Source organism: Danio aesculapii, chromosome 6, assembly GCF_903798145.1.
Source record: "Danio aesculapii chromosome 6, fDanAes4.1, whole genome shotgun sequence".
In the NCBI taxonomy this organism is placed as follows: domain Eukaryota; kingdom Metazoa; phylum Chordata; class Actinopteri; order Cypriniformes; family Danionidae; genus Danio; species Danio aesculapii.
Genome location: NC_079440.1, coordinates 41,761,719 through 41,779,256, shown reverse-complemented (window position 1 = coordinate 41,779,256; position 17,538 = coordinate 41,761,719). Strand labels below are relative to the sequence as shown.

At 34.1% G+C, this 17,538-nt stretch overlaps 1 protein-coding gene across 1 annotated transcript in view; it reads left to right on the top strand.

The window, feature by feature from the left end:
* scn8ab (sodium channel, voltage gated, type VIII, alpha subunit b) overlaps positions 1 to 17,538 on the top strand; it is a 101,456-nt gene that overhangs the window by 70,351 nt on the left and 13,567 nt on the right. The window contains exons 16-20 of the mRNA XM_056460204.1: positions 3,230 to 3,586; positions 5,532 to 6,008; positions 12,890 to 13,007; positions 13,700 to 13,854; positions 15,745 to 15,918. Of these exons, the coding sequence (XP_056316179.1) occupies positions 3,230 to 3,586; positions 5,532 to 6,008; positions 12,890 to 13,007; positions 13,700 to 13,854; positions 15,745 to 15,918 (1,281 nt within the window). The remainder of the gene's footprint in view (positions 1 to 3,229; positions 3,587 to 5,531; positions 6,009 to 12,889; positions 13,008 to 13,699; positions 13,855 to 15,744; positions 15,919 to 17,538) is intronic.

The following is a 17,538-nucleotide window of genomic DNA, read 5'->3' as shown; positions in this document are numbered from 1 at the left end:
TTAACTTTTACTTTTTATTTTACTCCTTTACTTTTGTGGATAAGGAAATGGTGTTGTACGCACTGTACTGAAGACATCCATTAGCCTATATATTTAATTTAGTTTGTTAAGGTAAAAAATTTTTTCAAAACTATTTAAAAATTTTGTTCTAATTTCCAGCAAAAAATAAGTGAACAATAATAATGAAGTGGTCAAAAAACTGAGTTACATCCAAACTCATGTCCTATGCCCCATATGGTGATGCATACGTCTCCAAAACCCGAAAGGTGGACAAATCTAGAGTTGTTTTTATTAAAACAAATATTAATATGCATATAATAAATAATACAGCTAATAAGACAAATTGTCATGAATAAACTGAAAAAAAAAACAAGACGAAGAAGGCATGGAGGCAGTGGTTTATATATATATATATATATATATATATATATATATATATATATATATATATATATATATATATATATATATATGTAGAAAATACTGATTTTTGTAACATTTTAATCCTTTAATTTTTTTCATATGTAAAGAAATTTGTGTATTAAGCAATGTGTAAGTGTTTGGACCTGCATTGGCGCATAACTAACGTGCTCTGCGCTGGACTTTAGATCAACTTTCAGTTGGTCAATGGCGCAGCCTATTTCAATTTCTCAAAATAACAATGTGCCAAAAATGTGCCTTAACACACCTCCTTTTTAGACCAGAACACCCATGAGCCTACAAAGTGGCGCAAATAGATTTGCTATTTAAACAAAGTGGCGCAAAACGTGAAAATAATTGTTGCGCTGGTCTGAAAATACTGTAGCAACAAATCGTGCAAACACATCTTGCACCTTACTGCACCGCGTGTATGATAGGGCCCCTTGAGTTACATTACAAAATGAGTTTATATTATTATTATTTTTAAATATATTTATTACATTTGACTTTACACTCAGATAATACAGAAGTAAAAAAAACATTTTAGGAGCAATTTGAAAGGCCCCCAAACTCCCTCAAAGACCATGTATTTATCTTTTAATATAAAAGTTATCTTTTCCATTGTCATGTTTGTAACCATGTCTTTCAGCCATCATCCTATATTTTATTTCTATTATTTTTCATATATTTTAAAGAAATAATTTATTTGGCTTGAATAATACATATATTTATGAAAATACATTCAGGGCCCTATCATACACCCGGTGCAATGCGGCGCAAGGTGCAATGCAATTGTTGTTTGCTAGTTTCAGCTCAGCGCAAGAGTCGTTTTGACGTTTTGCGCCACGCTGTTTAAATAGCAAATGCAGTTGCGCTCATTTGTGCGCCCATAGGCGTTCTGGTCTAAAAAAGGAGGCGTGTTGATGCGCATTGCTGGCGCATTGCTATTTTGAGGAACTTAAATAGACGCTTCAATAGATTAGATCAAAGCTGGTCTATTGTCCAGCACAGAGAGCGTTAGTTGTGCGCCTCGCTTACACATTGCTTAATACACACAGGATGTACAGCAATTTGCAATGCGCAAATATCTTTACAAATGAAAAAGAATTAAAGGATTAAAATATTACAAATATGATTATTTTCTAGCCTACATAAATATAAAACCATACTTTCACGCCTTCTTCATCTCGGGGGGCTTTTTCAATTTATTCATAACAATTAGCTTTTGTATAATGTTATTATTATTAGCAGTATTATTTATTATATGCATATTTATATTTGTTTTATTTAAAAACAAGCTCAGATTTGTCCACCTGTCAGGTTTTAGACCATATGGGGCACAGCATGTATATATAACTCCGTTTTTTGAACACACTTCGTTATTACTGTTCATTTATTAGTTTGCTGGAAATTAGAACAGAATTTAGAAATAGTTTTGAAACAAATCTTTGCGCTTAACAAACGAAATTAATTATGTATAGGCTAATAGATGTCTGTGCGTACAACACATTTCCCTATCCACGAGAGTGAAAGTGAAAGTAAATAATGAGGAGGCTCATCTCTCATTCTCGCGCTGTAGATGCTCTGTTTAACTGTTTTCTCTCTAGTGAAGTTTTTCCACTTACAAAATCCGCCATGTAAATAGCAAATGCGCTATGGCGCGGCGCAACTGGCTCTTAAAGGGAATGGGAGATGAGACTGTAGGATTGTAGTTCTGCCGAATGGGCAGTATTAATAGCTATAAATGTGGGAGAGCGTTGATAATATGTGATTGTATTGTATTGCAATATGGAACAGTTAAGTGTTAATGTTAAATCAAAAGTAATTCACAAATACTTGAAAATTAGATGATTTAATGACAATAATTCTCTATGGTTACAACTGAATTAGTTACAAAATAACTGTATAAAATGATCAAATATGAAATGATAAAACATATGATATAAATTGTACTCAGCTTAAATGTAAAATTAAAGTTACAAGAGGTAGCAGGAGAGACACAGGGGGAGGGAGGGAGAGAGACAAAGAGCGCAGGCCCAGAAGTTAGCCTGATTGCAGTAGAGTCAGCGAAGATAGACTCCAAAGGAGGAGAGGAGCAGAGGAGGAAAGCAGATCAGGAAAAGACAGGCCAGGAAAAGAAAAGAGCCAGAGCAGCGTTTTACCACCTATTTTGTATCTTTCTTGATCATGTGATTAAAGCCCAAATGCTGTGACATTCAAACTGACCAATCAACATGTGACCACATCGTAAAACTCCCAAAGTCCACACACCAGGCCCTGATCTTATCAGTATCTGCCTTTGGAGTCAGTATGGACCTTCTTGAGTCAAAAATACATGTTTTGTCATGTAAACAAACGCATATAATAATTTAGCCTCTTACAAGACTCTGATTATTTTTTTTCTCAAAACACACCTATAACTTATTAAGAGAATAAGCTCAACCCTGGAAGACCATGCCCTACTGCGCAAAGTGGATTTTTCCATCCTTAAAATAGCAAAAGTGAATTCTGACACGCTCTTAATGCGTTTGCGCCCTACGCTTTGCACTTTGCGTCTGGATCTTCAAAATAGAGCCCTCAGCCTTTTTAATCTTGATTCCCTGCCTTGACTATAATATTTAATAAAATAGCAAACAATTATCTTACAAAATAAGTTTATATTATGTAATAAAATAATAAATAATTATTACAAAGTGGTTTTGGATTTCAGCAATGTGCATCCAGAATTTTCAACATCAGTTTTGGTTTTGGCTCAGATTTTGGTTGCGTGCAGATATTTTCTAATTCTGAATGTATTTGTGAATTACAGCTGAGGGTGTTTAAGCTGGCTAAATCATGGCCTACTCTGAACATGCTGATCAAGATCATTGGTAACTCAGTGGGAGCTTTGGGAAACCTGACCCTGGTGCTGGCCATCATCGTCTTCATCTTTGCTGTTGTGGGAATGCAGCTGTTCGGGAAGAGCTATAAGGACTGTGTGTGTAAGATCGCCGAGAGCTGTGAGTTGCCCCGCTGGCACATGAACGACTTCTTCCACTCCTTCCTAATTGTGTTCCGGGTGCTGTGTGGAGAGTGGATTGAGACCATGTGGGACTGCATGGAGGTGGCTGGACAATCAATGTGTCTCATTGTGTTCATGATGGTGATGGTCATCGGAAACTTGGTGGTGAGTTATAAAGTTTGTCTGAAGATTTTTTTACTACTGTTTCCTGTCTCGTTTTTAAGAAATGTTCCCTGGTATCTTTTAGGTAATTTTGTGGTTCAAAAGGAAGCTTGTGGGTTAGGGCTGGATTATATATGTTGACGATATTACAATCAGTGTTAGGCACGTTACCTTAAAAGAGTAATTAGTTATTATTAGTATTACTATTTATTACTATATACTATCTAGTTATTATTAGTATTATTATTAGTATTAGTAATTACTAGTTACTTCTCACAAATAGTAACTGAGTTACATATATACAGTTGCGATCAGAATTATTAACCCCCCTGAATTATTAGCCCCCCTGTTTATTTTTTTCCCAATTTCTGTTTAACGGAGAGCAGATTTTTTCAACATATTTCTAAATATAATAGTTTTAATAACTCATTTCTAATAACTGATTTCTTTTATCTTTGCCATGATGACAGTAAATAATATTTGACTAGATATTTTTAAAGACACTTCTATACAGCTTAAAATTAAATTTAAAGGCTTAACTAGGTTAATATGGTTAACTAGGCAGGCTAGGTTAATTAGGTAAGTTATTATATAACGATGGTTTGTTCTGTAGACTATCGAAAAAAATTTATAGCTTAAAGGGGCTAATAATTTTGATTTGTTTTTTTAAAAATTCAAAACTGCTTTTATTCTAGCCAAAATAAAACAAATCAGACTTTCTCCAGAAGAAAAAATATGATCTGACATACTGTGAAAATTTACTTGCTCTGTTAAACATCATTTTGGAAATATTTAAAAAAGAAAAAAAATTCAAAGGGGGATAATAATTCTGACTTCAACTGTTTATAAGTAACTAATTACCAGGGAAAGTAACAATAAAATAAATTTATAAAATAAACTATATAAAACTATAAAATAACTATAAATAAATACTATAAAATAAATACTAAAATAAATATAAAACTGTACACTAATCTACACTATTTTAATGTTGTTGTGGGACAATGTAAGAAACATCCATCAAATTCAATATATCAATATAAATATTAACATTAACATTCTTGCCTTTCACCTCAACGAGGGAAGGTAGTGCACCTTTGAACTTGTTGGATTTGCCATCGTTTTGACTCCTGGTCACTGGTGTGTGTGACTAGCTATGCGTGTGTTTGTGTGTGAATGCCCACACTACTTTGCCTCCTGTTGGCAAACAAAGAAAATGTACTCTATCTAAGCCAATCATCACGCTCTCAGATACACCACGTTCACAGACACACCAATCATCATCACTGGTTGGTTATGTGTCCCGCCCCAGCCCCAAACAGACACACCCACACCAGAGAAAGTGAGGTCATATGGCTGAGATCCTGCTCACATTAAAATTGCGTTAGTGAGCTCAGTTATAGTAATGCACATTTTATTTTCAGCAACGGTGTTGTCATGGGGGAGATTACTTTGTTTCATGTGATTACTTGTTACTGAAAAAAGTATCATCGTTAGTAATGCTGTTTATTTATAGCGCCAATATTTCCATCACTGATTGCAATATTGCTTAGCTGCTATTTAATTAAATATATTTGCAAAAATAAATATTCTGGTTAAAGTATAAAAATAAAGACATAACAATAATTATTAATTGATAAACAAAATGAACCGGAAAATATTGTGGGAATTTTTTTTGTTGTTGTTTAGTTTTAGTTTTTCTAGAATTTTTTATAGTGTAGCCTGTCCCAAATTTTTTCATCATGATAAACTTTTGCCATTAAAGAAAGTACATCTATTTTGCTTTTTAAAAATTAAATGTACTTAATTTCTCTGCAGATGTTTTCCACTTATAATGGTCACTTATTTTGAAATCATCAAAATGAAAGCAGACATATTAAACAGAAATAAACATGTGGCACAGCCAATAAATGTGAAAAACTGAAGCGCTGCTGTTTCTCTTGACCAGGTGCTGAACCTGTTCTTAGCCTTGCTGCTGAGCTCCTTCAGTGCTGATAATCTGGCAGCCACAGATGATGACGGTGAGATGAACAACCTGCAGATCTCCGTCATCCGCATAAAGAAAGGCATCGCTTGGTTCAAAGTTCATGTACGGCTGCTGGTGGCCCACATCCTGAAAAAGAAACCTCTGGAAGACGAAGACAAACCGCTCGATGACATGTATGACAAAAAACTGAACTTAATGGGCAATCACACTGGCGTGGAAATCAAATGTGGCGATCTGAACTACCCCAAGAATGGGAATGGTACCACAAGCGGCATTGGGAGCAGCGTGGGAAAGTACATGATTGATGAGGAGCCCATGTCCTTCATCCACAACCCCAACCTCACCGTACGGGTTCCCATCGCTGTTGGAGAGTCTGACTTTGAGAATTTGAACACAGAGGACTTCAGCAGTGAATCGGATGTGGAAAATAGCAAAGATGTGAGTATTATTAAAGTTCCTTCGATAAAGTTGGCTTTGTTTGCAACAACTCAGTTTAATATGTACTTGAATGGGAAAATGCTGACATTTGATGAAGTGGCCTTAACTACTATGTACTTGCATGAAAAATAAATATAATATACTTACTGGGTTCATAATGTATTCTAACAGAATACATCTTCTGGTCTTGAGGTGGGATAAGGGTTTGGTTAGGGATAGGTTTGGTGGTATGGGTAGGTTTTAGGCTGGGTTAAGGTGTAAGGGATGCTCAACAGTGTAATTATATATTTAATTATAAAAATGCCATGCATGCATTTAATTAATCATGTATTTACACAATATGTACATTGTAACAAATGGTTTATTTTATTGTAAGTACATATTAGTAAAGGCCACCTAATATAAAGTGGAACCAAATTTTGAATACTGCTTGGCATATTTACTTTAATTGCAAATCTGACTTAAACAGAGAAAATCTGCTCAAAAGCACCATTCACATTTGCAGAATGTGCTGGAAGTGAATAATGGATGATAGATGTTTGTGGCAATGGCAAATTTGAACACTTTGAGGTTTGATAATGCCATTTATTTATTTATTTTACTTGGAATGGTTTTTACATATTTAAATTAAATATTTACTTTAATACTAAAATATATATTTAATAATTAAATAAATATAGTATATAGAGTATAATTCTACTTGTTTGAATGACAATTTTAATAAAAAAATTGCCCCATGTGACTTACTTAAAGGTGCTGTATGTAAGTGTTTGACTCTTCTAAAGCATACAAATACCATAATATGTTTGCAGATATTTTAGAAACCTGTTAATAAACCTTCTTGTTTACCTGAAAAACAATGCTGAAGTCAGTTATTCTGCTTTGAAAATGTCCTGTGTCCAAACGTCTGTTCGTTTTGGTTCTTTTAACCCGCCCACTACCAGTTTAGCCAATTATATTTCTGCCAGGATTATCTTGCGTAACGCAACTGCGTATTTAATTCATTCAGTCAGGAAGGCTCTTAAAGCATGCGCCCGCGACTAAAAATGCAACCTCCGGTGGACAGCAGCAGACTTCGAAATGAGAGCAAAGAATGTAAATAATACGAATATAAACAGGTGAGCAGATTAGCAGGGATAAGCAGTTTGGCTGTTTGCACCAGACGAAACACGACAGAAATTTAAATACAGCCATTCAGAAACACAGAATATGTGCACTTACTGCTCTACTAAATGGTAAGGTTTATAATTTATTTAATATATATTAAACTTCTTTAAATGTAGATGCTGAATCACTGATATGTGTTGGTTTGCACAGTTCAAAAAGTCACAGTTGGAGTCACAGTTCTAAAGTTCAATTTCAAACGGTTCATTATATTTTCAATATCTGAGGTGAACTATCTGCTGCTGTTTTCAGTATATGGCAATAAATATCATGTAAAATGGCATTCAAACTCACAATATTAGCATTTAACACTAAATAAAGCACATGAGGTTTACCTGAGGTGATCATTGTCAGTTTTCTGTTGTTCAGCTGCAAGAAATAGAGGCCGTTTCTAAAATATAAATTTCAGATAAAAACTCATTTTAATATGGAACATATTCCTTCTATCGGGTGCTGTTGCTTTTATTTAGAACACGACTGACAGGCACACTCCTTTTGGTGTGGTCAATCTGGCAAACTGCGCTTACATGTGTTTTGAACCAGGAGTGCAATACCTAGTTCAACCACTGGGTGTCAAACTTACTGCACCTTTAAATGTGGTGTAAATAGAACAGAATACAATATTATATTAGTAACTAATGATAATGAATAAATAGAAATATACATTTAAGATTATCATCATATGGCTGCATATGACCATAAGCCTTATATACAGCATACCCTATAAGGCTGAAGCAAAGCTGTGGAAAATTGTGTACAGCCCTTACAGTATTCTTTGAGGAATTGAAAATGGCTTACTACTGCTTACTGAACAAAATTCACAGGGATCATCATTTTGAGTCCATGTTGCTTTTTTGCCTCATTTTATTTCAGAAAGAGTTGGTTTGTGTAGGCTGGCAGAGACTGGCTTTCTCTTTCCTGGCACATTTCAAATGATTGTGTAACTTTCCATTGCATCTCTTCATACATTTCCTGAGGCTTTATCATAAAAAATGCCTTAATTGTTTAAAAAAAGGAGGCAAAATGATCAGGACTGTATTAACTTGTATGGTCATTTTCTATATGATACATTGGTGGCTAAATGCATTATGCATGTTTTAATGAATCAAAGGAGAAACTGTAATTAAATGGAGTAATATGATGAGACGATGTGTTTATTTGTAGAGCGTAGACTAGATGAAGTCTGTCTCAGTAGTCGATTACAGCAGTATGGGTAGATTAAGGCTTCGCAGGCAGTATAAGAATGTTGAGTTGTGCTATTCCTGTGATTTATTGCCTTGCTGCTTCTGCTGAGTGCTGAGCCACTCAGCCAGAGAATAGATGCAGTCCACCAGATGATGTAATGTTTTCTCTTTGTATGTGTGCACTTGCACACGTGCATATATATGTGTGTACACTTCAATATGATTGCTTTCATAAACCTCTGGTAATTCCCTCAAAAACAAAGAGCATTGCTAGTTTTATGTACTAATTAGCATACTGTCACTGAACCAAACAAAGAATGTTAGCAGTGATTTGTCATCACGTAGCTCAAATAGAGAATTTACCTTTGGCTCTCAAAGTAAATTGAAAGAGTCAAGGATTGACCGAGTAACAGTGCATGCGCAGTGAGAAAGTGAGTTATTGGTGATTGATATTAAACGGACTCTCCTGTCATTGTCCTGCTCTCTGTGCAAACACCGGGTCACCTTGACCCAGTTTAGACGTAACAGATCCAGTACTGCTGAACTACATGTGCTGAACATCCAGCCAGTGGCATCATGGCAGATCATTTCTGTTAGCCAATCAGAGAATTGCTAGGCGGGACTTTGCTTCTGATTGGCCAGGCTGGCTCAGGGAAAACTGCAGTGCTGGTGTGTGAGGGCTCTTTGATGCTTCTGATGCTTTCGACTGCCAGTGTGTGTGAGAGTGTGTGTGTGTGTATTAACGATTTGGCTTTTATAAAAGTGCTGTGTCATCCTGGCCTGCTCTGATCAGGGTCATACTCTTCCGGTTGACAGAGGCCTTTTTTTCTTATGTTTGTATGGGTTTATGGATTTGTATATGCAGTCTTATGAAAAGGAATTGTATTTAGATAGTTTAGAAGTTGTTTCCTCATGAAAACAATTTTATAATAAAATATGTAGACACCATCATTATTTAATATGATAAACTACAGATTTTGTGATTGTTATAAGTCATTATTCTGAACTGTCTAGTCCTTCCAGTGTTCCTTAACACTTCTGTAGTTAAAATGTTTATATGATTAGTTAACTAATATAATATAATATAATATAATATAATATAATATAATATAATATAATATAATATAATATAATATAATATAATATAATGTAATATAATATAATTATACATTCATTAAAGCAATCAAAAAGACCATATTTTAATTTACATTTTACCTATTAGCATATCATATACATTGATGTAACTTTGTTTTTTCTCTTAAGGCCTTGGTGACTTAGGTTGGACATAACTTTTAGATATTGCATTGTTTTCAGTTAATATTCAATTAATTTTAATAAATACATTTAATAGAATTATTAATATATTAATAATATAACAACTAACATTAAGTTTTAGTAGATTAAATTAGTTTAGATTAGATTATTAGTGTATGTTTTTGTCCCAGCATTGTGTTTTTCAGTTGTTGCTTAGACGTAAATACAGATGCGTTGTACAATAATATGCAACAAAATCAATACACTTCTCCTGATTTGCATAAAATACAGCAAAAGTCATTCATCACTGTCTGATTTGCATATGTAGATGATAGTTTGTAACCTTGTTAATTCAGTTAGTGTTGAGTCAAGGTTAATTGTGTCTTGGGTGAATGTTAATTAAACTGGACACCCAGAAGAACTGTGAAGGTTAGCGCTAGGACACATCTGGTCGGTCAACGTTGGGTTATCATTTACTACTGGGTTATTTACTTGAATTATTTACTTGCGGTTCATTGTGTGCTGCTAACATCAAAACTTTGGTTTGGAAAGCTGGAGTCACTGATATAGATTGGTGATATGGATATATGCCTATGTCTTTTTTCATATTCTTCAATGTAAAGTGCCTTTGAACGTCTACATTGTAAAAAGCAGTATAGAAATAAAAAGACAAATTTAATGACTTATCACACTTCATTACAAAGGTTATTAATAAAACTATCACAAATGGTATGTATTGCTATAAAGATATCACTTATGATCATTTATTTAAAACCACTGAAAGACAAAAAGTCCTATTGTTACGTTTTAATAAGGTGTCTAGGGAGAGAAAACATACGTTTAGAAAATTATATTATGACTGAAGATGGAAATAAATAGGGACAAACAAACTTAACATTTAATTAGTGTGTTCCTCTATAAGAAATTGATAAAGCCAACAAAAGAGCATGTACAGTATGAGCTTTGTACAGCACATTGGAAAAAAATAGAAACAATCACAGACATATAACCAAAGCCAAAGCAAAGAGCTAAACAAAACCAACAGCCACAAAAACTAGAACACAAGATCCCCTCTAACCTTACTAAAGAAAATAAAAATGTGAAAAAGAAACTGAAATCTTCAACGTATTCGGCACCAATAAATACACTCCCTGAAATAATAAACAAAAAGCGGTGCTCACCTATTACCTAATGTTTCTGAACATTTATATAACTATAGGCAAAATGTATGTCGTGAGACTTGTTAACCTATTCCCCAAAAAGGAATAATAAACTTTTAAACCATGTTGACACTACAGATATTTAGATTATTTCAGAGACAATAAGGAACAAATCATAATACAAAAACAGAAGTGAGCGTACACAACCCAAACCCACACACACTTAACAAATGGTCAAATTCAAAGTCCACAGAACGAAGCCTGATTGATCTACAAGGAAACGCCCTAATGAGGAGTGACAGGCTTGGGATCCAATCAGTAGTTACCTAAGACGGAAAAGAAATTGAGGAACAAAAGGTGATAGGGCGAAGCAAGAGTGAATAACAGACGGGGAGAGAGAGAGTGACAAAGAGGGAGAAAGCCACAAAAATCCGAACAACTCCCACAGACCGTAACACCTATTTATTTAAAAAAGCTTTTATTTTAACTAACAATAGGCTTTTTTGAGCATGTAAATGTATACATTCTGTTTGATTCATACTGGAAGCTAGAGGGCGCCCTTGTGTATTAATTCCACAGATGCATCGCAGAAGTACAGACATCCCACCATTGCTGTAGCTGGTTACAACAAAGATAGAAACACTTCATTTTTAAGTGCTGTTTAAGCCTCCTTGGTGACAAATACATTTATAATGCAGACCTAATTGACAGTTTATCCTTTATCACTGTAGGCTAAAGAATCCTATAAATAGTGGTGGGCAAAGCGAGGCTTCATGAAGCACTGAAACAGTTGGAGCAAATGTGTCGAAGCTTCGAAACGTTTCGAAACCCCACTCTACGGTGACACCTAGTGGTCATTTTTTATGTATTGCACTGGAACAGCTTCAGCAAAGAACATTTGAGCAGATTGAGGTATTAAACCCCACTTTGTAAGAATGAACCATCAAGTGATATAGTGGAGTGGTTAGGGTTCCTGACTACCATGCGGGGATTGTTGGTTTGAATCCAGGCTGATATAGCTGTTTTGAAATGCTTTAATATCAGTTTGAGATTCTTTGTTCGTGCATCGTTCTCTTTCAACATTGGTCTGACATCCGAATAAACACTTTGTGAATAAATATGACTTGTTTTGGTCATATACAGCCATATACAGATCATATACAGTTGTGGACAGAAGTTAACAAGAATTATTTATATTATTCATTAAATTTCCCATTTTTTGTATTTTATGAACGTCAACCCCAACCCTAAACCCAAACATCACAGTACTGTAAAAATATTAATTATTGTTTTACATTTACAAAAATGATGCTCTAAACTGATTGCGGATCTGCAGCTGTATCCTATCTAGAGTACACCATAACAGTAACATGATTAAAATGCATAAAATCATGATTTTGCAGGTATTTGTACAAGTCGGGAATTGAACCCAAAAGTAATTTTAGGCCTGTAGCAACACGCACATGGACGGTCCACTAGGCCATACGTGACCCTGTCAGTCAAATGCAGATTCTCCAGGTCTCGAAACGCTTCTGAACTGATCAATGCTTTGAATAACTTTAGTCACGTGACCAGGTGTTTCGAATCACTTTAGTCACGTGACCAGGTGTTTTGAAACACTTTAGTCACGTGACCTGGGTGTTTCGGTTCATGCTTCGGTACAGTGTTTCGAAACACTTGCGCTTCGGGATCTTGACACTGTGTCGAAACGTCAGTTTCACGTCAGCCATCCCTACCTATAAAACAGTAGGATTTCTTCATTGTTCTGTGATTTGTAACCACGTCTGGTCACAAAATACGTTATTTCAAACATCTGATTGATATTTTTAAGTCAATTTAGAGTAAAAGAATGTCAGTAGCTTGTAAACAGGCTCATACACATAGTATTTATTACACAGACTTTTTTAATGGGACTGTACAGCTCTGACCAAACGAGCTTCAGATTGTAGGTTTTATCATTATGATCATCATCATGGGAAGCCTATTTCTTATTGTAACGAGAATTCCTACCTGTATATTGCAAATGATAAGATCACCATATGAAAGAGTGTTGATACGAGCAGATAATAAGTGGGAGAATGAAGTAAATGTATATTGCTGTGTGTTTTTTTTTCACTAGCTGGACGACACCAGCTCTTCTGAAGGAAGTACTATCGATATAAAACCTGATGAGGAGGAGATGGCTGTGGTAGAGGTGGTGGAGGAGTACTTAGACCCAGAGGCCTGCTGGACTGATGGTGAGCAATGCATGTTTGTAAGATCTAGTTGGATAGATTCAATATACCTAATATGTATGTGTGTATGTATATATTAAATTCAATATCAAGTTCAAGCTACAGTCCTGGTATATACTGTGTTTTATTGTAGAAGTACACTGTAAGTCCACAGTTTCTGTATTTTGTGTATTCACAAGTGTTTTCTGTTTATTTACGGTTTTGAATTGCATGAAGGGATGTTGATTTCTGCTCTGTTAACTTTTGATGTTGAAAATTCAACTCTACAGTTTAACAAAGTCACTTTTATTAACATTTTAGTAGTTTGAAATAATATAATGTCTAAGATAATATACATACTATATAGAAAATAATAAGTCTGTAAAACAACAGAAAATATACTGACAGCTTATTACAAGGTTTTTGTAACGTAATACACAGCAGCAACCCAGACAATATATCACTTTAAACAATTAAAAATGTTAATAAAAGTCACTTTTTTTAAGCTTTTCAAGGTTAATAGTCCCACAATGCAATTTGAAAGCATAAATAAACTGGGAAATATTAAAAATAAATCACAAATTACAGAAAACAGCTAATTTTCAGATATTTTTACAGTGTACATCTGTTTTACTTTTAGAACTACTAAAAATGTACATTTTAAGTCTGGGTATGATGTAAATGTGTATTCAGCTTATGTGTTTGATGTTTTTCAGCTTGTGTGGCACGCTACAAATGTTGTGACGTGCCTATTACTGAGGGCTGGGGGAAGTACTGGTGGTTTCTGAGGAAAACTTGCTACCTCATTGTTGAGCACAACTGGTTTGAGACGCTCATCATTTTTATGATTCTTCTCAGCTCTGGAGCTTTGGTGAGGACACACACATGCATAACTTTCAAAGAAAGAAAAATAAACAGCAGCTGATATCATTTGTTACTAATTTCTAAAAAGTGTGAAGATGTACAGTACACATTGGTGTTCAAATCAGTTTTGTATACAGTTGAGAATTATTATCCCCCTTGAATTTCTTTTCTTTTTTAAATATTTCCCAAATTATGTTTAACAAAGTTTTCATAATATGCCTGATAATATTTTTCCTTTTGTAAAAAGTATTTTTTGTTTTATTTCAGCTAGAATAAAAGCAGGTTTGAATAAAAAAAAAAAAAACATTTTAAGTACAGTATTATTAGCCCCTTCAAGCTAATGTTTTTTCGATAGTCTACAAAACAAACCATCGATTTACAATAACTTGCCTAATCACCCTAACTTTCCTAGTTAACCTAATTAACCTAGTTCAGCCTTTAAATGTCACTTTAAGCTGAAGTGTCTTGAAAAATATCTAGTCAAATATTATTTACTGTCATCATGGCAAAGATAAAATAAATCAGTTATTAGAAATGAGTTATTAAAACTATTATGTCTAGAAATGTGTTGAAAAAAATTTATTTCGGTTAAACAGAAATTTGGGAAAAATTAAATAGGGGGCCTAATAATTCAGGGGGGCTAACAATTCTAACTTAAACTGTATATAATGTTTTTTCCTTGTAATTTATAGCAAATGCACATTTATTGAAAATCTAATTCATAATTTAATCAGAACCTCACTATGCCTCATGAATGCCAGTTTATTTCAGATTAATTTTCAATAGTTTTAACCACTGAAGCAAGTGATAGCAGTTGAATTATTTATATATATATATGTATATATATATTCTATTTTTTTACTGAAACCCATCCATTCATAAACCCATAAAGCAGAGAAGAGCCATTATATTATTTAATACTATAAAATGATTATCTCTGATTGTGTTCATCTGAAAATATTTTTTGGATTGTGTTTAAACACAATCACATTTGATAACAGAGTATCATTTGAAATAGTTTTAGTTTGGTCTTTGGAGCTAAACATTTCTTTTAAAGTTTAATACATATTTAATTTATTGTTGAAAGGAAAAAAAACAAAAATTTTGAACAAATATAAACCCTTATTTTGTCCCCTGTTCATTGAAAGCGATGAAAATAACTTGACTCTGTGACTAACCTCAAAAACTGCTTATGGCATTTTGAGGAGTCAGTGATATAGATTTGCAGAAGCTAAAATAATTAAGGACCATGATAAGTATTCTCTTGGAAGACACACAGGTACAGTATAGATTTTTCATCCGTGCACAATGTATATGTGCAGAACTAATGCGCTCCAGGTAGATTGTAATGTGATTGAGGCTGCATAGCGTGCGGTGTGCTATATGATCTATGTAAGTAGCTAATGGCTATCACTATATTGCAATGAACCGGCCACTGCACCTCAGCAGTCTATCTTGGGGCTGCAGTATCTCATGTCTGCTGTTAGGGAGCGTAGCCAAATGCTGTAGAAAAAGGCCCACATGCAGAAGATACTGCTGCTGCTGCCTTTCTCACAGCTACTGTTAGGGACCGTGGCCAAACTCCCAATAAAGTGAGCATCTGAACTAATGTATGTGGGACTGCAGTGCCACACTTTGGGGATGGCAGGGACTGAAACTAAAGAGTGTTTTTAGGTACGTTGCAGATGATAAATCGTCATCCATTCATCAAACAGCAGTTTATATATATATATATGTTTTTTTGTTTATTTTTGAGAAACATGCATCGTTTTATAAAATGATTGTATATATTTGTAAATGATTATTAAAAACTGTTCTAATGTCAGTCCTATTTAAATACATATTTTAAAAATAAAAATTATATTTATATAAAAATCTCTTCTGTTTTGTTTTTTAGGCATTTGAGGATGTATACATTGAACAGAGGAAAACCATTCAGATCATTCTTGAATATGCAGACAGAGTCTTCACATACATCTTCATCCTGGAAATGTTGCTAAAATGGGTGGCCTATGGGTTTGTCAAATACTTCACCAATGCATGGTGCTGGCTGGACTTCTTCATTGTGGATGTAAGTAATTTATGCTTAATATCATGTGATCAATGATTTTTGATAGAAATTTATTCAAAGATTAAAATTTGTAGACTACGGATGCCTTAATCTATAAATGAATATGTCATAATGTATTATATGATATATATATATATATATATATATATATATATATATATATATATATATATATATCAATGATTTTGGAGAAACAATGATATTTTTTATTATGAACATGTTTTCTATTCTACTCCTTTTGTCTCTCATGTTCTGATCTGAGGTCAGCAGCCTTCAGACGGATCTCTAATTCATATCTAATCTGAGTGCTGTGACACACAGTTTAGTGTGTATATTGGTCATGTTTACAAAATATGGTTATGCAGTAATTTTTATTCTTGGTATGTGCTGAAAAAAATGTACTGTAGAACTGAAATGTTCAGAAACATTGGGTCTTTTTCATTAATAATGGCATACATTAATACATATTTGTACACCCAAGAACTTCGCACAAAACAATCCCAACAATTTGTTTTTAACCTTATTCTGATGTTGCTGATTTGGGAGTATTCTAAATGAGTGGTTTTGTGCACAAATTAGTCATTTGCATAACAAGTATGCCCAAACCATCTCCATATTAGGGCTCTCTGCACAACATTTCCTTTACAACTTGTCACTCTTGTCAACCATACAGTTTAGCACTCTTGCCAGATCCACAATTTTAGTGTAAATATAAACCATGGATATTCCTACATTTCTATGTAATATACTTAAGATTAAATATACATTAAATAGTAAATATACATCAATTATGTTTAATATATACGCACTGGCCACTTTATCGGGTACACTTGTTCAGCTGCCCTTTAATGCAAATAACAAGAAACTTGGTCCAAGCTTCACACAGACCCAGCAAAATCGGATTAGAAAATGTTGCCTTGTCTGATGAGTCTGGATTTCTGCTACAGCATTAGTACCAACAGCTTAGTATTGTCACTGACCCTGTCCAACACTTTATGATATCTTGTGATGGCTACTTCCAGCAGGATAACACCCTGTCACAAAAACTGGTTTCCTGAACATTCACTATACCTCAAGAAACCTCCACAGTCACTAAATCTCAATCCAGTAAAGCATATTTGGGATTTGCTGGAGTGGGAAACTCCTATTTGGGATGTGCAGCCTACATTGTGACACAGATTCAACAAGTTGCTGGAAATATTTCTCAGTGATTTTGACTGTATCAGATTCCGTCAGTATGGTATAAAATCACTGAGAAATGTTTCCAACAACTTGTTGAATCTGTGTCATCAAAAATAAAAAGAGATCTGAAGGCAAAATGGAGTCCAACTCTGTAATGGTAAAGGTGTACCTTATAAAGTGTCCAATAGTGTACATATAAATATTATACACTTTAAAATTGTCATTTATAAGTAACAAGATTTTTTAAATGAAACAACACAAACTACATAGACATACTATGCCTTATTTGTCAATCAAGCCGCAGAAATGGGTGATTTTGAAGGAACTGCTTTTATTGTCAGAATCTCGAATTCATAAATATGTGGCCTGTTTTTGTGTACAGGGCCAATGGTGTGTACATTTCTTTGTGGTCCTAAACAAAAGTGTTACCAAATGCTA